The sequence below is a fragment of the Pongo abelii genome, chromosome 2, assembly GCF_028885655.2.
Source record: "Pongo abelii isolate AG06213 chromosome 2, NHGRI_mPonAbe1-v2.0_pri, whole genome shotgun sequence".
Lineage (NCBI taxonomy): Eukaryota > Metazoa > Chordata > Mammalia > Primates > Hominidae > Pongo > Pongo abelii.
The window spans coordinates 182,225,604-182,250,551 of record NC_085928.1 but is presented as its reverse complement, the minus strand read 5'-3'; the positions used below and the strand labels follow the sequence as shown (position 1 = coordinate 182,250,551).

The window sequence follows — 24,948 nt, the reverse complement described above, 5'->3', positions numbered from 1 at the left end:
AGGGAAGGTGGAGGAAGGGATCCGAGGGCCTAATTTCAGAACAGGCTGTTAGTACAATTTACAAATGAACCAAGGGATGGATGGGGTTGGTCCATTCACCTAGTGAAGGCCCAAGGCAGTCTTCTTCCAGCTTGCGATGAGAAGCCACGACAAAGGCGAGCTGACAAATCAGGTGTCAGGAACCAAGAGGAGATTTATAATTTAGCCTCAGCAAGAAGCTCCACATCAAGTTTGCTTCCCAAACACACAATCTCATCATGTACACATGCGAGAAATGGTAAAAGAGAGAAGGCAGAGAATCTGCTACAGGTGTGTGGATGTCTGAGACTGAGGTCCCTAAAAGAGGGGGCTCCTTTTAATCATGAAGTGGCACCTAAAGATGCCTGTGAGTTATTCAATCCTTCCTGGCTTAGTTTCCTTCAATAGCAGCTAGAGTGGGGCAGCAATTCTCTCGGCTTTCTGAAACAACTGTAAGACATGGCAGTGGGCACTCATGTGAAAGATGGTCTCTGATGGACAGAGCCAAAATGAACTTAGAACCCCACTTTCCAATCCCCACAGTTGCCAAGAATGACCAAAGTGCATGTGGGCCTGGGCAGGGGAATGAAAGCTGACCTTCCTGGTTTTTGTCATGGAACCAACCAACACACCGTCCACCCTAAGGCAGTGCACCTTAGAGAGCTGGAGTCAAGCAAATTCTCAGGGAGCTCTCTTCATCCATGCTGGGGGACCTAGTAAATTACTGTGCTTGTGGCTGCTCCATTCCCTTCATTCTCAGAACAGTTGTTACCTAACCAGAAAAGGTTTGTGCAAATTCACTCAGAAGGATTATGAGAGATCATCCATATGAACTATTCAACACTTGAGCTAAGCAGGAGTCTGATTAATTAATCTCTTATTGATTATCTTCTACGGGGCCAACTCAATCCCTAAACAAGGTTCCTCCTGAATGATACAGAAGTCCAAGAAGCTGCAATCTGGGGCTGGCCACCTGCTTCAGGAGGTTTCTGTGACAGGACTGCTGGGCCTGCCTGGCCTGGCCTGGCCTGACCTGCTAATGGCTCCCCAGGGACATGGGTTCCACCTGCTGCTGGCCTTTTCTCCTCTCTCAACTTTTAATTATGCTTCCCCTGATTTCTGTGGCATTTGTTTCATTCTGAGTCCACTGTGTTTTACAGCTGTGTTGGCTCATTAGTCACCAGGGAAACCAGATGTGAACTTCCCTTTGGGCTAGCTGAGTCATGAGTAAGGAAGGTTTTTGGGAACTCCAGTAGTCACATTCCCACAAAGCTCTTTTTCTGGTTATTCTGTGTATCCAGATGTGAACTTCCTTTTGGGCTAGCTGGGTCACAAGTGAGGAAGGTTTTTGGGAACTCCAGTAGTCACATTCCCACAAAGCGCTTTTTCTGGTTATTCTGTGCCCTGCATGTCATGTCCAGAAGTTAGGCTAATAGCAAGTTAACATCCATCGATAGCACTAACATCCGTTTTTATTTAGTTCAAACAAGTGACATAAACCTCAAGGCTCTTAAGTTCCTGACAGAAGAATGTCATATTCCTTATACATGATCGTTCTAATTGTTGACTTTCCCTATCTCAGATCTTAGCATCTGCTTAGGTAAACTTATATCAACAATATGGAACAATCGTTACACTGAATCGGCTGTTGTCCAACTTATCTCATTCAGTCTTAACGTACCCGTGAGATAACTGACACTATTTTTCCAGTGGAAAGGCCGAGGCTAAGGCATTAAATTACCTGCTTGGGGTACCACGAGTAACTAGAAACTGTTATGGTTTGAATGTGTCCCCCATGTTTATGTGTTAGAAAATTAATCCCCGGCCGGGCATGGTGGCTCGCGCCTGCAATTCCAGCACTTTGGGAGGCCGAGGCGGGCGGATCACGAGGTCAGGAGATCGAGACCATCCTGGCTAACACGGTGAAACCCCGTCTCTACTAAAAATACAAAAAATTAGCTGGGCATGGTGGCAGGCGCCTGTAGTCCCAGTTACTCGGGAGGCTGAGGCAGGAGAAAGGCGTGAACCCGGGAGGCAGAGGTTGCAGTGAGCCGAGATCGTGCCACTGCACTCCAGCCTGGGTGACAGAGCAAGACTCTGTCTCAAAAAAAAAAAAACAAAGAAGAAAAGAAAAAGAAAATTAATCCCCAATGCAACATGTTGAGAGGTGGTCACTTTTTTTTTCCTTGAAAAGGTGATTAGGTCACAAGGGCTCCATCCTCACGAATGCATTGACATTTTGACAAGAGTGAGTTTGTTATCACGGGAATGGGTTCCTGATAAAAAGACAAGTTTGGTCCCCTTCCCTCTCTCACACTTATGCTGTCTTGCCCTCCTGTCTTCTACTGTGGGAGGACACAGCAAGAAGGCCCTTGCCAGATACAAGTCCTTGACCTTGAACTTCCCAGCCTCCAGAACTGTAAGAAATAAATCTCTGTTCTTTATAAAGTAACCAGTCTCAGGTATTCTGTTATAGCAGCACAAAATAGACAAAGACAGAGACAAAGCTGAGACGACTAATTCAGGTTTCTTTAGATAAACATCATATCATTGATATATATCATCAATATGAATCCATGCCACATATTCATAGCAAGATCTTAGGAGACTTGTATTTGTTCTGACAGTTGCAGCAGCACCAGTTAGCATTCTCTATGGCTCAAATTAAAACAATATCTTAAGGCAGAACTTAAAACAGCCAACTTTGCATAAATACTTTCTTTATGGAACTAATTTTTTCTAAAATAAAAAGTTCTTATTTGCCCATTAAAATTCACTCCTTTACTCAAGTTTACAAGAATAAGGCCAGATCACGATCTGTTTAGGAACGTTAAAACAGACTGGGCAGACATTTATGAATGACTCAACCCAGAGGTTCCTAGTTTTTTTTTTCCTAAAAGCCCTTTCCTAACCTAGAGCCCTCTATATCCTCAATCCTTCTCCCATAGCTTCTTCTAGAGAAAAACTCCCACCTCCGCTAGATAGTAATATGTCATCAAGAAAAGAAGCAGGGCTGGGCATGGTGGCTCACACCTGTAATCCCAGCACTTTGGGAAACCGAGCTGGGTGGACCACCTGAGGTCAGGAGTTGGAGACCAGCCTGGCCAACATGGTGAAACTCCGTTTCTACTAAAAATATAAAAATTAGCTGGACGTGGTGGGGGGCGCCTGTAATCTCAGCTGCTCAGGTGGCTGAGGCAGGGGAATCGCTTGAACCTGAGAGACAGAGGTTGCAGTGAGCTGAGATTGTGCCGTTGCATTCCAACCTGGGCAACAAGATACTCCATCTCAAAAAAAAAAAAAAAAAAAGAAGAAAGAAGAAGAAAAAGAGAAGCAATGCAGGGTCAATGTAGCTTGGAAGGGTGCCCAAAAAAGACAGGCAGTCAAAGGGATTAGTGTGGGTGCAGCCAATGGGTATAGTATCTCAAGTATGATGTCCGCCTTCCCCCTCTCACTGATTCTCCATTGTGGAAAGAACCTATTATACCTTGAAAAATCTAGCATCTAGCCGTTGTTTTGCTGTTAAACAAGCTCCTTTTTAGGAGCTTCTGATCTGCTTTCTGCTACCCATCAGAATGACAAGTGCTTGTAGATTAAAGTGTAAACACGGGGGCGGGGACACTGTGAAATAAAAATGTGATGTGACTCATCTAACGTTCAAGTGAAAAAAACTTGAAAATGACCTTCTGCCTTTCTGCTCATAATGGGGTGTCTCCTGAAGGAGGAAAGCGGCTAAAAATCTACAAAAATGCAGGGTCAGTTATTAAACCCCATGGCTCTAAACACTAAAGCTCACGAGTCACCACAAGGGAACTTGGCAAGGAATGGCCACACCTTCTCAAGTAATAAAAACTGACCTGTTTCAGGTGAAAATCGAACCTGAAGGCCACAGCTGAAAAGCCAATGACACCTGTAAATTCCTTTTTTTTCTTTTCAGAGACGAGTCTCGCTCTGTCGCCCAGGCTGGAGTGCACTGGTGCGATCTCGGCTCACTGCAACCTCTGCTTCCTGGGTTCTAGCAATTCTCCTGCCTCAGCCTCCCGAGTAGCTGGGACTATAGGCATCCACTGTCAGACCTGGCTAATTTTTTGTATTTTAGTAGAGACGAGGTTTCGCCGTGTTGCCCAGGCTGGTCTCGAACTCCTGAGCTCAGGCAATCCACCCGCCTCGCCCTCCTGAAGTGTTAGGATTACAGGCGTGAGCCACCGCACCTGGCTGTAAATTCCATTTTTAGCTGCTAATTACCATTTCATAGTCATAGTAACTTCTTGTATTGATTTAAAAATTAAGATGTTGTCTAGTTAGTTATTAATGGAGAAATAACAGGCAGTTAACCCTAGTATAGAACTATTAACGAGTAATTTCCAAGTGAATTCTATGCTACAGTGATATAAAATTAATGACAGTGAATTTAAGAGAGGAGAGATGGTGTATCAGATTTCCCCTGTACTGTAATGCGTTTCTGTTTTCTGCCCCACATTAGGGTTCCACCTGCCCTTGTACTTCAGAGCCCAACATATAGTTAGCTGCTGATTAAGGTGGATCTTCCCAAGAAGGTCAACTCAGCACAGCATTCCTAATCTCAGCAGAAATAAAGGCTGCTGCTCTTTTTCCATGAAAGACTTTTTTAAAGAGGCATGAAAGCTGGGCTTGATGCCCTGTCTTCTTGTTTAACCAACACTTTCAAAATTTTACTCTACTCATTTTATTGCAAAGGTAATTACAAACAACAAAAGACTAAAGTATTCTGGAACTCTAATCCATGCTGTTATACCGTAATAAAAATGTGGGGCTGCAGGGGATACCTGGACATTAGTGGTTGCATATATGGAGATGAGGCAACCTCACTTCAAAGGCATGATTCTCAGACCAGGTGCCAGAGCAGAGATAGGGAAGAGTGCTATGACTGAACACAACCTTCTTCAAGACTCTGAGCAGCACTGTCTCACTCTCAGGCAGTGATTTCTGTCTCTGTGCACCTCAAAAACTTTCTGCAATCTAAGTTTGTTTCTTCAGCCCCCTGGATGGCAGACAGGTTTATGGGTGTGTGGCTGGAGCAGATATCCTTGAAGAGGAGAGGAGGGGAGAGCTGTGGCTCTTAGAGAGGGGAGGGATGGGGAAAGGGTGATTCCAGCAAAACATCCACTTCCCATTCTCCTGCCTCACTGCCTTCTATTAAGGCAGAGTCTGGAAACAGTCCTGGTACCAGAGAGATGCACCTGGCTGTAGAAACTACCAGCAGAAGGATTCAGAGGGATGGCCAGAGCCTTATGTGTTCACACTTCCTGCAGACCAGATGCTCTTCTCCTGTTTCCTTCTTGAAGCTATATAGCATAGGAATGTGGGACCCAAAGACCAACCCAAGTGAGCTACTCTCAAGAGTGCTACTGATCCTCAACTTAGCTCTAAATTTAGAAACACAGACTGCCAGACTGTTCTGTCAGAAACTTCACTTCTGAAATGACAGGACAGGCAGGAATGAACTTGTTACTACTGCTTGAATTCTCATTGCCAGGAAACCCGATAGCACCATTTTTTCATCTTTATAAGGGGATGGGAAATGAGAGGGGTATAATACAAAGCAAAGAAGCTACTGGACAGAACAATTTGAGAAGCATATGGCAACATGTGTTTTATTTGTGTCTGTTTAAAAGCACAACAAGAGGATAGGCGTACGTTTGCTTTTTCAGCTATCATAGCTATCATAGTTATCTTTACTACGTCACAGATCCCTCATAGGACAATGTGCAGTGTGGACTACCGAGGAGCACGCTCCATAAATGCTGAAATAATTAATGAACAGGCCAAACAACAGTGAAAATGATTCCAAATATTCTCTTGTCAGAAGAGACAATCCTAAATAATCTGTTTTGTGAGAGCATAAATAATGTAAATGCACACAAGCTGGTGAACTAATCTATTCACCATTTCACGGATGGAAAAAACTAAGGACCAGAGAGGTCAAGCTGCCCAGCATAAAACTCAGAACAGAACCCGTATTTCCTAATCTTGGTGTTCTTTCAATTATCCTCTCCTGCCAGGAAGCTCGTTGCACCCAAAGGCAAGGGAGCTCCTTAGAACTGAGGGGGCAGGAGATGTCTAGAAAGTGGACATTAAGCCACAGAATGTAAAAGGATTCCCGTGTTGGCAAAAGATCCATGGTGGATGAGAGTCGATTAACCTGGAATCTTCAGCAAAGCTCAACAGAGCTGATACCAGCAGGAATTTGAAGGTGGGAGAGAAAAAGGGGAAAGAAGAGGGCAGAGAATTAAGAAAAGTGAGAGGAAAAGTTAGAAGAAGATCAAGTAGGAGAAAGGTAGAGGGCAAAACTCAGCCATTTAACATGTTTTGACCGCTAGCCTGTAATGGACCATGCTGAACATAAAAAGCCATCAGACATGGCCTGTCCCATTTCAGCAGAGGCTGTGGCATCCTTCCTCTCAGCATCATCAGCTACGACACTCTCATTTCAAATTCTAAGGGAAGGGATGAGCAACTGAGCCACCATTACCATTTCCTGCAGCACCCAAGTTTTCTTTGGAGGTTTCCCACTGAGGTATGTATTCAACTTTTTTGGCCTTCCTTAACTTAGGAACTCATGGTCCTAGGCAGAGAAGCAGTAAAAAAACACAGGATTCATATGCATGCACGAGTGTGTGCATGCACGCACATACACACAGTGCCCTAAGAAGATATCTGAAAAAAAAAAAAAAATGCCTTTTCTGTACTGGTGAACCTCGAGACATGAGAAAAAACAAGGTGAGTGCAACAAATAAACACATAAAAAGAGACTTTCATTAAATGGTCACCTGTCCTTACAAAGAGGGAGAGATGGGAAGATGTTACTATATGCTCACAGGTCATCCGAGTTCCTTTCCAACATTCCCGACTGACTATAAAAACCTCTAAGGGCTGGAGAGGTGGTTTCACTTTCTAATTAAACCACCTTAAAATGAAATCCACCTAATCTGTAGAATGTACGAGTTAAGGCTGAGATTTCACCAACCTGCCATGTATAAGCTATTTGAAACGATCCTAAGAACAACAGACGGTTGTTTTTGGTAACTTGGAACTCTAGCTGTTCAGATGCAACCCAGATGGGAAAATATGCTTCTGCAGAAAGTGATGACGGACCTCTCTTTCACATCAAAATTTCATCATGGGAATTCCATCCAGTTTTCATTTTACATTTGGTTAAAATATTTTTCCACACTTGCCAAGTCACTTTTTGCCTAAGTCTAAGTTCTAAATCTTTCAATCTCTCCAAATTTAAGTCACAAAGGCTAGCTAACTTGCATTTCTCCCCAAATTCCACATTTCTTATTCTTAAAATCCTTGGCCAATTTCTCAACCAGAGAAAGCATAAAGTGGGGGTAAATGAATAAATACAATTAAGATCTACAGGAACAAAAAGTACAGTTGCTTTTTTTTTTTTTTTTTTTTTTCAGATGGAGTCTTGCTCTGTCGCCCAGGCTGGAGTGCAGTGGCACAATCTCAGCTTACTGCAAGCTCCGCCTCCTGGGTTCACACCATTCTTCTGCCTCAGCCTCCAGAGTAGCTGGGACTACAGGTACCCGCCACCACGCCTGGCTAATTTTTTTTTTTTTTTTTTTTTTTTTGTATTTTTAGTAGAGACGGGGTTTCACCGTGTTAGCCAGGATGGTCTTGATCTCCTGACCTCGTGATCCACCCACGTCGGCCTCCCAAAGTGCTGAGATTACAGGCGTGAGTCATCGCACCCGGCCTAAAGTTGCTTTTTAGAAATGAAAGGCTTCTAGGTCAAGTGTTTTCTGCCTGAGATTCTGTGTGTAGAGTTAGCTACGCCAGAAATGCACTAGGTCCACCAGTCGGCACACAGTGGCTTTGAGAATAAGGACACTCCACCATAGATACCTTCCAAGGGCCTCTGGTGACATGAACAGCAAGGAGGGCACCTGATACAGGACGTTCTAACCCACAGGGCACTCGCACATGGGTGGAATGTGACTTCTATGCACTGCTCTGCTCTCAGAGGCCACTCAACAGTGCAACACCAAAGTACATACATGGCATTCAAAAAGGAAAAGCAAATTATGCTTTCCAAGCGGCAGTGTTTTACCTTATCAAAATCATCTAAGCAGTCAAGATGACAAAGCAGTCAATTTTTAATACAAATTATTGGCTGGCTAGACACTGGAGATCCAAAATAGATAAGACCGCACTTTTTTCTTTCAGCAGTAGTGCTTGCAAATAAGCCAGGTACATATATTTCAATACACAACTCATAATACTACTTCAATCTAACTTCATTTTCCATAGTCAATAACTATTGATTTAAATTTCTCTACTAGCATTCCTTTTTTCTGTGTTTAGCATGTCTTATAAAAGAATAAGATGGCATTTGTTCAGTAATTTTGTTTTTGAAATGATGTTTTAGATGGGTGAATATGAAAATAAGCTTACCTCATCCCACTCTAAAAGGTAGTTGGTGATTTTTGAACCATTGTCAATTGGTGCCTAAAAAAAATAGTAACATGAGATTAGAGAAAGTTGTTCACAGACAAAACTTATGAGTTACCCACCTGGCCCACATACAGTGTCTGTGATAGTCCTGTGCTTCCCCGCTCAGGGGGATAAAGCTGAAGGTTCCTGTATTCCTTGGTCAATCATCATCATACACTAACTTTGACATACCTCAACTGCAGAGAGAGTCCCCACTATGAATAAATCATACTCCCCAAATAGCCAAACCTGCCTACCACCACCACCACCTCTCCCTTTTTACACGCTCATGGTACGCTACTCCCTCTGGGGATAGGACTTTGAAGAGGGACTTTGAATTCAAGCATAGAGTGAGAACAAGGCAGCTGAGAAACACAGGCACTGCTGGAGGTCTGGTGGAGCACAGTCAAGCCTTTCTTTTTGTAACATCCCACATACAGCTTTTTAATTTTTTAAAAGTACTTAAGATTAGAAAGCCATCAGCGACATTAAGGTTCCTCTTTTTAAAAAATGGGGAAAAAATGTGATCCTCTGGACAGATCACTAGAGGCTATTCACCCTTCATACGTTAGCAGAGGGAAGTTTCATCATTTGCTTTCCTCTTAAAAAGCATGCTGAGATCTGCTTCACTGAGAAAGCGGGTTTTTAACAATGGGAAGGGAAGTAAAGAACTCTGGAGAAAAGAATGTTTTTCAGGATTCCAAGAGCTACAAGTGATGTCGCAGTGGGGTCTCTTGGAGCATTAGGGTAGACAGATCTAGAGAGACAGTGGAACTACAAGTTGGGGGAAGCAACCAGGAAGAGGAGTCAGATCGTGTCTCCCACTTCAAAAACATGCTAGGGCCGACTCTTCCCTAGGAAAGAGCAAGAGCCCAACAAACAGCACAGTGCCTTACCCCTGGCAAAAGGCAGCTCAGCTTCCCCTGAGATGTATCTGAATCCTGCCTCAGCTGTTTGTCACATGTAGTCTGGTGCTAGCTGTTTAATATCAATATCAACAACTAATTTCATGTTCCAAGAATAGACAGATATCATAAATAATTGGGAGAATATGTAAATCACCTACTAAACTACCCAGTTTTATAGAAGGCACTCAGTAAACAGTTGTTATTGCTCTATTATGGTTAGTAATAAAACCTCAGGGGCCCAGTAAATGGTAGTTAAATTAATAATGAAATTCTTCTCCCTCTCCTTCCCTTCCTTCTCTCTTTTGAGTCACACAATCTCTGAGTCCCAGAACTCAGATCTTAGGTGAGAGTGCTCTAAGTCCTAAACTGTTATTTTAGGCTCTTGCAGGCTCAATTTGGAGGAGAGGATAGTGATGCATTTAAAGTTATAAATAACTGACAAAATCAAAGTTTTAGATGAGAACCCATCTCTAAGATGAGAACTCTAAAAAAAACCGTTCTTTGGTAGTTTCTTTGATGATATCCTACCCCATTACTAGTCCCTTAATTCCTTGAGGGTGGGTACGCTGACTTAGGTTTTTCTTTTGCCTTATCTCCTGTGTAAGTAATAACTGTTGTTGACGAACAAAAAGATGTCAGATCTTTAGTGCTTTCAGCGTCTTTGTGGATTCAAAGACAGACTGGCAGCCAGAGAATGTTCCCCTCTCCTTGTGCCCCCACCTGGAGCACTTTGATCAGGGAATCTGTTCTAAGGACATTTAAATGAAAACTGAACTAAATCCAGAACTTTCAAGTTTGTACATGACTGAATGGAACAAGAGTATGTTTCTGATTCACAATTGAGGAAAGGGAGAAAGAAAATGTGAAACGTTTTCCTCCTAATAAGAAAATTCTTTCTTGAAGTTGCTGGTCTGCCTGAGACCTGAAATTCATCCAGGTTTTAAGCAGACTATGCATCAGTGATTCCCAACTTTAAGTTTATAAGACCCCGGGATCCCTCAGGTAAGCTAAAGACGAGTTCTTATATTTTCCAAACAAAATGGATTTTAATTCTTTCCTTACAAAAATATATTTACATATATATGTGTAAATATAGAGCACATTTTTTAAATGGATGTGTATACTCCAAGGAATTAAACAATGATGCCAGTTGGGTGTTAAAACTCTGAAAAGGTGGGGAATCACTGACCTGGATTATCCCTGGAAGCCAGGAAGGAAAATAAAATAGTTCAGATTCTAAGCCAGTTTAAACTTTGCTTTTGTCGAAGTAACACACTCAATGCTGGCCACTGGCTATGAGAATGCAACTGCCCACCTGAGAGGGATCGACTGAGGCCCATGCTTTGCTGCTAACCACTACTCTCAATTGCTTTCATCAGCTCCCTAGATCAACCTGACTCTGGGCCAGAAATGAAAAGATAAAATATTTCTTCACTAATAATGGATCTTCGTAGCCATTTTCTTTCTTTCACACATTAGCATTCTCCCCCTAAACCCTAAATCTTTATCTCTACCTCCATCTATTTTACATTTTAAATTATATTTTAAAATGTTGATGTAGAGAAAATGTTGATGTAGAGAAATAACTACAATAGAGATTGATAACAATCCACTGTTTTCTCACAAACACAACTATGATTAACAAGCTAGTGATGCCTCTTGAGGAAGGGGCAATATGATCTCTCTTTGGTAACAGCTATTTTTAGCCAGTGAATTGTATTTCATGAAAATATATAATTCAGTCTTTTTTTCTTAAATAATTAGTAATCCTGACTGATGTATGGCCTAAGTAGTGAAACTTCATGAAGTACTAACATGCTTTAGATCACTAAGTGTTCTAGGTTGTTTTATATATTAAACATTTCAGTATCACCACTGAAAGAAGCCAAAAGGGCCATAAAACTACTTTATCTCTGAATCTTTCTTGATAAAAGCTTTTTGCTAAAGTCCTCAAATGTTTGTTGAAATGAACTAGACTATTAGAAAGTGATAAGATGTAGGTATTTTAAGTACCTAAATCACTTATACGTATTGCTTATGACCTGAAGACATTTAGAAAATACTGTTGCAAAAAAAAGCTAAAGCTAGATTTTGCAGTTCCCTCCTCCCACGCCTTTGCCCAACTCTTACAGAAATAACTTTTGATATAACAATTGGTTGCACATACTTACTATGCACAAAACCAAACATATCACAAAACTGGAGTCATGCTAAAAAATATTTCAAATGGCTATAGACTGACCTTATATTAACTCGAGACTCTTTCTCTGTTGCCCAGGCTGGAGCGCAGTGGCGTGATCATGGCTCACTGCAGCCTTGAAACTCCTGGGTTCAAATGATCCCCCCTCCTCAGCCTCCCAGGTAGCTGGGACTAGAAACACGTGCCACCACACCTGGCTAATTTTTAAATTGAGACGATTCTTGATGCTGTGCGCTACCCACCTTCCACTGCAGGGTTAGTGAACTTTTGCTCCTATGTGCCAGCTTAGGGGGGAAAGGACACTCAGGTGCACAGCTGTGGGTGGTGAAGCTAACAGGCTCGGAGCAGGATCCCTTTACAGAATTGTACATGGCATACACCCTGAAAACAAAACAGACACAGTCAGTGGCAGTGACTCATCATAGAAGACCAGGATTCTTATCTTTGTTTCACCCTAAGGCTTTCTGTAGATGAACAGAATTTCTTACGGAGTGAGTATCATGCTCTTGCTCTTATCTGTTGGTCTTGTCCTGACCTATGGTTAGCGTTAACAGGGGACAGTCATCCCAACAGGTATTTGTCTCAGTGTGTGCCACCCAGCTCCATTTCAAGATAGGCAGGATCTACTGACTAGAAGAGATTATTCTAAGTAAGAAAATAAACCTTAACCCCCAGAATGATCTCCAAATATACGTTCTGAAAACCCATGAGCTACTCTCTGATTGACTTTATCTGGAAAAAGGCTAAGAGTTAAGAGCTGGATAAAAAGTCAAAAGAAACAGTAATAAGAGTCCACAGACTGGAGAGAAAGCATAAAAGTACAAACAGGGTAGATAACATCTTTGAACTACATTTAATACTGTACACATTTATGTAAAACTAGGGATGTTTCACACAGAAGCTAACAAGTGTGACTTTCTCTAATTCAACAAAAACAATGTTCAGGTACAGTTTAATCCATGTGAATATTTAACTCTTATACATGAAGCCAAGATTAAAGATGTTCGGTCTGTACACTAAAATGTTTGGCTCAACACTGCAACATATGTGCCTGATTTCTCCAGAGAAGCCATGAAGAAAAAGCATAGAACATGCTGTTAATGCCACACTCTTCAAATAGCATAAAATAGGGCTATGCTGATTTTTATCATCTTCCTACTATTCCATTTTTTTATATTGGGAATTTATTTTTTCAAAATTCAAAATGTACTCTTAAAAAACAACAACGAAAACAAAGAAGCCTTTGCTGCCTAAAACAGATGCAAGGATTAAACTATTCATAGAGTTGGCAAATAGATATTGAGCCCTTAAATTCTTATAGCCACCCTCTCTGAGGTAGGGAAATCTTATTACCCATTGCAGACAGAAGGAAACACAGAGATGAAGTAAATTTCCCAAGGACACACAGCTAGAAATTTGGATCAATGGTACTCATCCCTGGAAGTCTAACCAGTATACGGTATTGCCTATTCCCCTTGTTCATCCTGCAATCATGTTTCTCTAAACACCACAATCCACTTCCCTTAGCTCTACCCAATGAACACAAATAACAGGTAAAGATAACAACATTATGGAAGATAGGTCCCAATTGCGTGTGTGATTTTCAAAGTCATTTCTCCACAAAGCCCATCATGAAAAATTCATAGAGGCCATACGTCAAAGGCACTAATAGATATGTCTACTTTGTACCTCAAAAGATAAAAATACACACATATTACATATTTGATCTATTTGCTTTATGGGAGGACAGCATGAAATTTGATCCAAACAAATAATGCTTATCATTAGGATGCTCTCCACCCAACTTCCGATGAAGGAAATGGTCCTTTTTGCATGCACTGTAAGTAGGCACGTGATAATATAAAACTAAATGGTAGATCTGGTAAGATCATTTCCCTGTGTCAGGATGGGCTCACTGGGAGTAAGTTACTTTAAATGAATCACAACATGTTCCAGACATGGGCAGGGCTCAAGCCTGAACTTTGATACACAGAATTCTCCAACAGGTGACTCATGGGTTGCATCTGACCCAAGACACATGTGTATGTGTGTGCGTGTGGTGGCAGTGTGCAAAAACATAATGTTCTGAAGTATTAGAGCCACCTATGAATTAAAGGATACAGGCAATGACCATCACAAAAAGAGACAACCAGACACCATGCATTCCTAATAAAGGACTATGTCACTACCTATAAAACTGTCTTGGCAGAAAAACTGAACCTGTATCTGATTAAACCTCTTCATCCTCATCACTTTATGGGAAATATAGAGGACAGGAGAACAATATTAAGCAACACAACACAGATGCAGTCAGCCAAATTCATACTTGTGGAAGACTCTACGGGACAAATAAATTAATCTAACAAGCTGCAAGAAAGAGAAAAAGATAAAGGGAAAAATGAATGGATTAAAATAAGTTTAAGACATATCAACCAAACCACATATTCACACATTTGAATTCCAATTACAAAAAACTAAAGAAACAAAATCTTCATTCTTAGAACTGAGGAAATGGGAACAGTCCCCGGATTGTGAAGACATTTCAGGTGTGTGTGATGATGGTAATACAGCTTATAGGTGAAATAATATGATGTCTGAACCTTACTTCAAAATCATCAGGGCAGGGGAGAGGTAAGTGAGGACAATGAGGTAATAGAAGTTGAGTGATGAGAGTTCATTAAACTACTACTATCTAAACTAGTATCTACTTCTGACTATATCTAACATTTTCTGAAATAAAAAAGTAAAAATTAAGCCTTCACTGAAAAATATCTGGAGCTCTCCCATTTTAAAAACCAAACTTCTGGCTTCTCTTAAAAACTCAAGGTTTTAGCAACACTTGTTTTTTGTTGTTGTTGTTGTTGTTGTTGTTGAGATGAAGTCTCGCTCTGTCGCCCAGGCTGGGGTGCAATGGCATGATCTCGGCTCACTGCAACCTCTGCCTCCCAGGTTCAAGTGAGTCTCCTGCCTCAGCTCCCCGAGTGGCTGGGATTACAGGCACTTGCCATCATGCCTAATTTTTGTATTTTTGTAGAGATGGGGGTTTCGCCACATTGGCCAGGCTGGTCTTGAACACCTGACCTCAGGTGATCCACCCACCTCGGCCTCCCAAAGTGCTGGGATTACAGGCGTAAGCCACTGCACCTGGCCTCACTCGGCCCTCTTTCCTGCCCTGTAGTAACGAGCTAAATCTGTGGGCCGCTCCACGCTTCACATGGAGCAGGTGCTGAAGAGTTCGCTAGAGTCCCCATCATTCCTACTGTCTCCTCAGCACTGAGACTGCTTTTCAGCTGACCGTTACCCAACCCAGTTTAGCTGTTTAGGTTCTCTGCCTCCACCCAGTAAGTATGTCAGTTTGCAATGACTGGGCATTTGCCTACAAATGCAGAATTATACCCAGGCAGATCAGGTTCTACATGTTCACAAAAACAGCCGCCACCAAAAAACCATCTGGATAATAGAGCAGAGGGAGGGAGGCAGGGAAACAGCCTGCAAAGTACTAGCAGGATGCAGTCAGTTGTCTGGGGAGAGGTAAATTTGGTCTTAGTAAATTCTTTGTTCATTTTTAGTGGGATTCTTGGAGTCAGCAATCCATACCTCCTAGGCTGGAGAGTCATAAGTGATGGAGACTCCTGGTGGCCAGGCTGGGAGGATGGCAGTGGGCATAAAAGTAAAAGAACCTGATGCAGGTTAGAAATTTGAGGTTGTTGAAAACAGATAGTTGTATGGGCCAGATGGAGTTAGTCATTTTTCTTGCCTTTAATCTTAAACAATGTTATGGTAAGGGTCAATGCTTTTCACGCATAATATTTTGTCAGCAAGGGAAAAAAGATTATTTTGTATGGCAATATAAGTATACTGCATACAGTACAAAAATTGGCACCATACTTAAGTATCCCTTGATTACATCTGTCAATTATAGTAGTTCAGTAAATGGACAGCAACTTACTGTAATAGTGACTAGCAACATTTTTACCAATAACTTTTACAGAAAAGAAAAATCTCTACTAACGATGCTACATCTTAAAGAATACTGCAATTTTTTTTTTTTTCACATAATGGCAATGAATTTTCCATAGATATCATCATGTGAAAGGAGAAACTGTAGAGTATGGTCAGTTTCTTGGGTTAAATAAGTCAGCAAACAGTTCAGTTTTTGTTGCATTTATCCCAAGAAAAGAAAACATTTTTTTCTAACAATATAATTAATCTTGTTTTCACATTTGTTTCAGCTTAAATCCTGGCTAAATGCTTATGAAACAGGTGCTCCAAGAATTTCAGAAATATGCCTCCAACTTTTTCTAGCACGATGTAACATACTAGGAGCCACAATTTCTGGTCAATAACATGTATTTTATAATCCTTCACTGTGCTTGTCAACCATATTTTTGGAAATGTTTCGTTGCACAATTTTTCTGGGAAATGTCATTATATGATATCATCTCTGGGCAACTTGTTTGCCAAACTGTTTAGGCGGATGACTAGAAAACTGCTTCAAAATTTGCATGAAATTGCTATCCATTCCATCACTCAAATTCCTGATTATGCTATCGCTGATAAAAATATAAATTGTTGACTCCCACAGTAAAATGGTCATTGTAATGCCATTATTAATTATAGAACTACCAATTGAAAGACAAATACACTTTTCTGGCAAATGCATACACAGCATACATTTGTATATGCATAAATATTTATTTGTACAAATAAATGCATATATGTATAAAAGTTCATTTGTAAAATTACATATTTATATATATATTTAAAATATAATGTAATTTATTTACATATTGGATTTTTCTCATTCTCCACACAATCTCTCATCTCTCTCTGTCTCTCTCTCTCTCACACGCACACAAACACACACACATTCTGTCTCATGCGCACACACACTCTCTCTCTCTCACATATACACACAGAGACAGGAGATTTTCTATTAGTGGCTTTATACAATACATAACACAATGCCCTTCACAGAAGCACTGAATAACCTTGACAATTACAAATGGGTTCCTTTGAAATATTGTATGAACATTAAACCAAAAAAATCTGTGTTAAGAATAGGGTAACAAATATGAAAGTGATTTTAATAAAGATCCTTTAATAAAGGTCTTCCTAAATTTTGCTGATCAACGTATGCATCATAGAGGGGTATTATCTTCCTCAATCACCACTAGGAGATTAGGAGAAAAAAAGAATAGTGACTGAACAGACGTGTAAGAATGATACACAAAAACTCATAGTAAAAGTGGAAAAGAAGAAACATTTTGTAAACCTGAAATGTCTTGGAATATAATTTTCCATGTGGAATCTGGCTCAAATAGCATGTCAGATGCCAACTGAAGCAGCCACAGGCATGTGAGCTACAGCACTGTCTAAAGGATGCCACTAGTCTCAATAAATTCCCAGTAACAGTGAGTTGGTGGCAAGAGCTGTTCTGGTCTAGTAACTGAAGGCAAGTACCAGGCAGCTAAATGACAGAGCTTCATGACTGAGACTGCTATTGAAAAAGAAGAAGGTTTGTGTGTCTGATGGGTGAACTCATGCAATAATACTAATATAGGGGTGGGGATGGGTGGGAGGAGTTGATAATGAGAAAAAGCATTATATGAAGATATCAAGCAATCAATGTGAATAAGATAGAGTAGCAAAACAAAAAGTAACAAGGAATATAAGAACAGAAGTCTAGGTGAGACTTCAGTACATGATTTAAGACAGAAATCTTACACTCTTCATCAAAATGTGCAATATTAAGAATTGGAAGAAAAAAATGTACCTTGATTGTGCTACTAAAAAAAAAAATCTCAGTTTTCATAAGTGTCTCTACAGACTTCCATCACTTTCTAAATTGGTAATGCACAAACAAAAATGGCAAGGAATTTATTCACTTATTTATTTATTTATTTAGAGACAAGGTCTCATGCTGTTGCCCAGGCTGGAGTGCAGCAGCTGCAATCAGGGCTCACTACAGCCTCAACCTCTCTGCTCAAGCAATCCTCTCACCTCAGTCTCCTGAGTAGCTGGGACCATGGGCATACATCACCATACCCAGCTAATTTTTTATTTTTTGTAGAGACAAGGTCTCATTATGTTGCCTGGGCTAGTCTTGAACTCCTGGGCTCAAGTCATTCTCTCGCCTTGATCTCTCAAAATGCTGAGATTACAGGTGTGAGCCACTGCACCCAGCCTAATTGTTTATTTTGCAGCTGTCCAGTAATGAAATTCTTCTGTAGTTGCTGTTATGAAAATTTAGTGAAGAAACTATTTCCACACAGCCTTTTGAGGCCTTATAGGTGACTGTTACATTTAAAATACTTGAGGCCACTCTACATGATAAAAGCTTACATTCCCAGAACTAAGAATATTAACTGGACTGTAAAAAGAGATTTTGCTCCTTGTTTTCAATGTCAAGTAAAATACATCTTCATCTCAATAAAAATGTGAATGATATGATCAAACTATATACAGATTCAAAGAACTTGCATCATTAAGTCCTTTTTATTTTCAGAGCATGGAAAAACTGCAACGAGCTTGGGAAAACCAAAAGGTAGCACTTATACATGACTTTACAGGTCTAAAATAGATTTGCACATATATGTCCTCTCATCCTATATTCCTGAGACTGGTATCATTATCATTCTCATTTTATAAATAACAAAGCAAGACCAAAGAAGTTTCAATGGCTCGCTTAAGCACACACCCTTAGTAAACGACAGAGCCATTAACTCCAAGTTGCAAGCCACGTCCACTATGCATCATGCTGCCTCACCGAAGCAATTCAAGGCAGAGGAAGCTACATCTAAATAAGAGTTGCAAGTGTTAAGATTCTTCTCTAGCCTAAAAAAGAAAAGACTGTAAAAGGAAAGAGAACGTATGATCTATATGGACTGTGCATTAGGCAGTGCACAAAGACTAAATCTGGACTACAGACATTTTTATTAGGAGAGAAAGGACGTTAAAAAAAATACTAAAATTGACCATCCCCAAGGAGAGAGAACTTTCTTATCTTCCTGGAAAGCAGAGAGGTAGAACAAATAACAGTTGGTGGCACCCTAGGTTGTACGTTTTTGGTGTCACATGTGTGTCAAATGCCAAATGCAAGGAGTCCCAAATGTGTCAGGAGAAAGTCTAGACCCAAGGCGCCTAGATGGTAACCACCTCATGCTCCCATCCTGTTCCTTTTGGGGAATCCATTAACTATTCTATCTGCCCAGAAGTTCAAGATGTTCATAGGTTTTGTCGGTAAAAATAGCTGATGAGCAAGTGTTCTCAAATTTACCCTTTGTAATAAGGGTTTAAAAAAAAAATGGAACAACAGACAGGATGGTAAATAAAGGGAAGGCTCTTCATGACATTTAAGTTTCTTAAAAAGGATATTGTAAGCTCATGAATGAGCAGGAAATTAATAAAGTAAACCTTTACTAACCACAGGAACAATAAACTGTTAAAGCACGGAGCAGAAAGAAACATATGTTAACAAAGAATAATAGATAATATTTACATGACTTTTACATTTTCTGGTTTTACATTTTCTGGTTTGTTGTTAAATTGACCATTTTGAATAATGGTTAAACCATTTCTATTATCATCTTAGCTTCACAAATTACACAGATCTTCTTGTACAGAGTGTGTGAAAAGCTCAATATGTTTAGGCGGAAGCTAATTGACTCAAAATCCAAAGTTTTGATTTAAACAGGAGGAGATGGTTGCAAGAGAGCTCATCTAAACAATATGATAGCTAAGCAGATGTGCGCTTCATGCCTTAAAACAAAACAACTTGCTCTGATATACACTGCTTTAAACTTATTTTTAAGAACTTATGCAGCTAATAAGATATTACATCCTCAACACACATCCTTGCTTTACTACCTTTTTTTTAACTGAGAAAATCATGGCAGAGCGTTCTATGTGAATTGACCAAAGTTAAAACAGCCCGTTCAGGGCAGAACCAGACTCACACTCAAGCCTCCTGGTAATTCATATACGCTCTTCGTACTAGGCTACCTTGCCTCCAACCTCATCCCGAAATCACAAAGAAACTCATGATGTAAATTAACCTTTGGAAAGTATAATAATAGATGTATATTTCATGCTTACAATTTTATTCTGCAATCTTTACGTATGCATATATAATTGAAAAAAAAGGGAAAGAATGTGTTGTTGCACATCCAGTTAAATAAAACTATACTTTCTGGGAAACTTAAATATCAGATAAAATAAAGATTTAAAAAAAATTTTTTTAGTGTTATGGGTCATATTCAGACCTGCTTATTGGCAAATAAATAGATGGATGTATCTTTAAAATAATCAGATGGTCTCTCTCAAAATTCAGATAACACTTTCCTCCTTACAGATCTGTGGTTGGCTGGGTTTCTTCCTAAAATAAGCTAGCCCTATCTTCCAGAGTAGTCACAGTAGAGATTCCAGAAAATCACGGGAGAGATTTCAGGCTACATACCATGCCACATGGGTTAACTGTTTAGCCAAATTGAGTTAATTCTCGTCAGAGATAATCTGATGCTTCTATTACTTGTCTTTTTCAAAATCTACCGGCTTTCAAGGTCTAACGGTGTGCTTGCAACATAGAAAGGGCTTCTTCAGTCATTTGGTCTGAATATACATACAGTTTATATGATGGTCTATAAGAAACACTGATATGCCCATGGTAACAAAAATTTCATTTGTTTTATAGAAAGAAACTGTTAAACCATAGTCCAATAGATCTTAGAAGACCATGTAAAATTACTTTTAAAATGTTTAAAATGATTTTCAGTGTTTAACACCTACTTTTCTGTTCACAGAAGCGCTTCTGTGTCTTCCCAATTACGATGCTCTTGAGAGTCAATGAATGGCCCATAAGCCATGGTTCTACAACCTTCAGCAAGGTAAGCAGCATTCACCAAAAACTTAAAAGGGAGTACATGTTTTTGCTTTAGCCACCTGGATTCTCCAATACAGTTTGGCTCTTATATCCTAACTCACCTCACATGATAATCTGTTGCTGGTCTAAGATCTTTCAGGTTACATTCTAATTCTTCTCCACTGTAAAGAAAAAGCATTCATTAGTTGCTAATTCCAGTTTCAAAAGCAAACGAGATTTGGAATTTGGGTGTCCAGTAATGTACTGACAATAATGCATGAACTATTATGTCAGATTCCACCATAAACCAGAAATAAACTTTCTTATTTGATATTATTATTTGTTTGGGACTAGAAAATCAGGTTCTTTTTAATGATGCCATCTTAGATCTCGAAAATGGCATGGTTAACTTACTAATAAAATTCTAAAAGATCTTATCACTTCTTACAAGTAAATACATAAAAGTAACTAAGTAAGCAAATGAATGAATGAACAAACAAATGAATAAAAATGATCATACCAGCTGTTAACAGAAGGCACTTTCCACACTTACCTTGGCAGGAACTTCAATTATCTCAACTCTGGACTGTCTTAACAAAAATCACAATCTCATTTCCTCACTTACCAATGCACCCAACAAATAGCTCTCTTCAATAAAATAAAACCATTTATGTCCTCAAAAGTTGCAACCGAACCTCAACTTAAATCATGAAGTAACCAACCAAAATAAGGAATGTTCTATTGAAAATTTTTAAAAAGGTTAAAGGTTATGTGTGCATGTGACTTGTTTTGTGTTCTTTAAGAATATCGGTGTCATAAAAGTATAAGAAATATCGTGGAAGTGTTCCGAATTAAAGAAGGCTAAAGAGACATGACAACTAAAGGTACTGTCTGACCCTAGACTAGCTCCTGCATGGGAGGGGGTGAAAACTGCTTAATTTTTCAAAATAACAGGCATTATTTATAGACCAAGCGACAAAGCTGGAATATAGACAACAGATAAAAGTATTGTATCAATGTAAGTTTATGAAGTTATAATTATACTGTGGTTCTTTAAAAAAAATTCTTATAGAAAATATGCCGAAGTATTTTGTAGTAAGGGACCATTACATATAAAACTTATGAAAAAAATATGGATTGAGGACAGAAAGAGGAAAACAGGAAGGAGTTCAAATGATAAAGCAGAGTATAAAGTTAAGAACAAGTGAATCTGGGTATGGAGTATATATGTATTCCTTGATTTCTCTATTTTGGGGACATCTTATAAGTTTGAAGTTATTCCAAATAAAAGGCTGGGTTTTTCTTTTTTAAGTTGTGAACTGGAAGCTGTGTCCAGACCTTGCCTGAAGCTCTGTTGTTTGGCCTACATTGTATCTTTAAAATATCTTGCATTTGTTCCAGACTTTGCCTGAAGTTTTGTTGTTTGGCCTACATTGTATCTTTAAAATATCTTGCATTTGTTCCATTAGTTTAACAACAGGGAAGTTTGTAAAATAATTCAGATTTTCAGCATCTTTTGAAAAAAAATTCAAAGAATCAGCAAATTTTAGCAACAATCGACTTAGGCTGAGTGGTGACTGCTTCCTTTCGACGGCAACAGGAGCTCTCCTGTTCACCTCATTTTCAGCCTTTCCACTTTGCTCATGTATGTTACCTGCTGAGCCTCTCTGGGCACGTGAGGCTCTAGCTCCTGCCACCAATGTTCATCTTGCATGAAAAGACTCCATCCACAGTTGTCCGGCAGTACACACAAGGAATCAGTACCAGGACCCCACCCCCACACAGTGTATACACATACTCAAGTCCCCAGTTGGCCCTGCATATCTGCAGGTCTCATATCCCATGAATATTGTTCTGGTCTCCATGTGGCTGACAAGGAATCCGTGTATAAGTGGGTCCGTGCAGTTCAGACCTGTGTTGTTCAAGGGTCAACAGCATCTGTTCCTTGCCAGGCATGGGGGAGATGGCACTCTGTATTTCTTTAAAGTTGCTACTAATTCTGATTTTTCAGACTAGAATAAAATGGTGGTGAGCCAGAGTTAGGAATATCCTAAATACAGTGGGGAATCTCTGGAGTGTTATCAGAAGGGCAGTGATCTGGCCTGAGTTTGTTTCTGCAGTGAGTAGGCAAGCTTGTAGAAGAGCAAGAGTTGGGGGTGGAAGACCTGCAGGAGACTCCTGAGGGCTTCCAGGGAAGAGACAATGGAGGTAGCCTGGGTAGCAAGAGGAGGACACAGCAGCCACAGGGCTTGCGTCCTTAACCTCTGTCCCTCTTTCCTTGTCAGGGAGACTGTCCGTGGAGCAAGAATTAGGAACAGCAAAGGGGAGATACGCGTCTGTGGCACTGATGCAGCAGGAAAATAGGAGAGAAAAGCAACATCTCTGGCAGAAAAAGTGAGAATTGTGTGACCACATTATCACCCTGGGCGCGGGCAGTCACTGGAGGGTCCACTCACAGGGAGGCCAAACATGCAGTTAAAACAAAACTGACTTTCTGATTTCCTGCTCTGCAAATCTGAGCAGTACCCAGTAATTACAAAGAAGACAGACATGGCCCTAAAATGTTTCTCACATTTAGAACACAGTTATAAATCTTTTGAATGGTCAATACCTGGGAGTCCACAGAGCAGAAGGGGCTAATCCCTTCCCTGTGAGCTAAACTTTTGACCAATTAAGGCCTCGAAATGAAATGTTTTAAAGTATCTTTATTACAGGCTGGAAACTATTGTGGAAGGTAAGAAATAGGGTAAAACAGAAGGAAACATATTGTAGAACTTTAAAAAACAGGGCTACAAAAAGGTCTGGATCTAAAACATAAGCGGTCACCTTATAATCGCCCAATGTATGCAAAAACTAAAAGTCATAATCGCCTTTTGCTGACAGACATTAACAGAAAGTTTTCAATAATACTCTACTGACAGCAAATATAACCAAGTGATATATTACACCCATACCAAATAGCTCTAACTACTCATTTCCAAATAAGAATTACTCTGTACACAATGAATTCTTAGCATTATAATTATTACTAAATCTTAAAATAAACTAAAGGAAAATTTGCCAAGCCTATAAAGTTTTCCTTTGTTTTCTCCATTTTCCTTCACAACTCCAATTTTACAGTTTAGCAGCAAAGAAAAACAATAGAAACATACACAACCTGTAAATTATCTTGTATTTTCCATCTCGTCCTTTGTCTGATAAGGCAACCTCATAACTGTAGGGGAGGGAAAGACCACTGTGGGGTCCACAGGAAAGTCCAACAGGGGGAGCCCAGGACAACACAACTGCTCTTGCCTGAATATTAGAAACCTGAGGAAGAAAAACATGGGACAAAAGCATTCAAATCCATTTTACATTTTCAGAATCATTAGTAGTGGCATAAAACTGGCTCACAGTTAATCCAAGGTAAACTAGTTTAATTACAATGAAAGACATCTTATATGGTGCTCTCTTTCAAAGTCCTAGTGTCCAAAATATGGTTCTTGCAACATCTGTCCTTATAATGCCAACTTTCATCCAAATCCAGTGCAATTTGCATTCTGTCCTCCATAAAGTAAAATAATGTCATGCGAGGGAATTTTTTTTTTAACGTAAGTAAAAAGCTGAAGGTATGATTTCTACATTATGTGGAAGAAGCCATACCCACAGGTACTTTGATCTGGTTTCAAGCCTTGCATGGTGTCACATCATTCTTCAAAGCTAATACCTTTCCAACAATACCCCCTGAAGTCCTGCAGATTCCCAGGAGAACCCAATGGGTGGAGAACTGGAACTAAGGACCAGGCTGATATGGGATTAGTATCATTATAGAAGTGGAGATGTTTCACCTCTCTAAGCTCTGCTTTTATACTTTTGATTTAGCCTCTACTTCAGATTTCATTTGAACTGAAGACTCTGGGACTTAAAATACCCAGAACCTTCTTAAAATACTACTCTGAGACATGTTTTACAAATTCTACTCCATCTTCCAGAGGTGTTTATGAGGACTAAGCTCCGACTGGCCACAGCTGTAACCTGTTTATTGATAGACCCTGCATGGGCTTCCTTCCTGATATGGTTTGGATTTGTGTCCCCGCCCAAATCTCATGTCGAATTGTAATCCCCAATCTTGGAGGAGGGCCTGGTGGGGGGTGACTGGATCATTGTGGTGGACTTCCCCCTTGCTGTTCTCCTGGTGTGAGTTCTCACAAGATCTGGTTGTTTAAAAGTGTGTGGCACTTCCCCCTTCTCTCTCTCTTCCTCCTCCTCGGGCAACATAAGACATGTCTGCTTCCCCTTTTCTTCCACCATGATTGTAAGTTTCCTGAGGCCTTCCCAGCCATGCTTGTACATCCTGCAGAAGCATGAGTCAATTAAACCTCTTTTCTTCGTGAATTACCCAATCTCAGGTAGTTCTTTATAGCAATGCGAGAACAGACTAATACACTTCCCTTCTCTGTCTCAGTTCCCTTGTCTCCAACCAGGGCTTCCTGGGTCACATC

General features: G+C 40.1%; 1 protein-coding gene across 7 annotated transcripts in view; it reads right to left on the bottom strand.

Moving 5' to 3' along the window:
* Positions 1-24,948, bottom strand: part of FNDC3B (fibronectin type III domain containing 3B) — a 361,400-nt gene that overhangs the window by 81,210 nt on the left and 255,242 nt on the right. For all 7 annotated transcript variants that reach the window (NM_001132462.2, XM_054550321.2, XM_009239511.4 and 4 more), the window contains 4 exon segments: positions 8,461-8,514; positions 11,850-11,988; positions 20,590-20,649; positions 23,625-23,776. In NM_001132462.2, coding sequence (NP_001125934.2) covers positions 8,461-8,514; positions 11,850-11,988; positions 20,590-20,649; positions 23,625-23,776 — 405 coding nt within the window.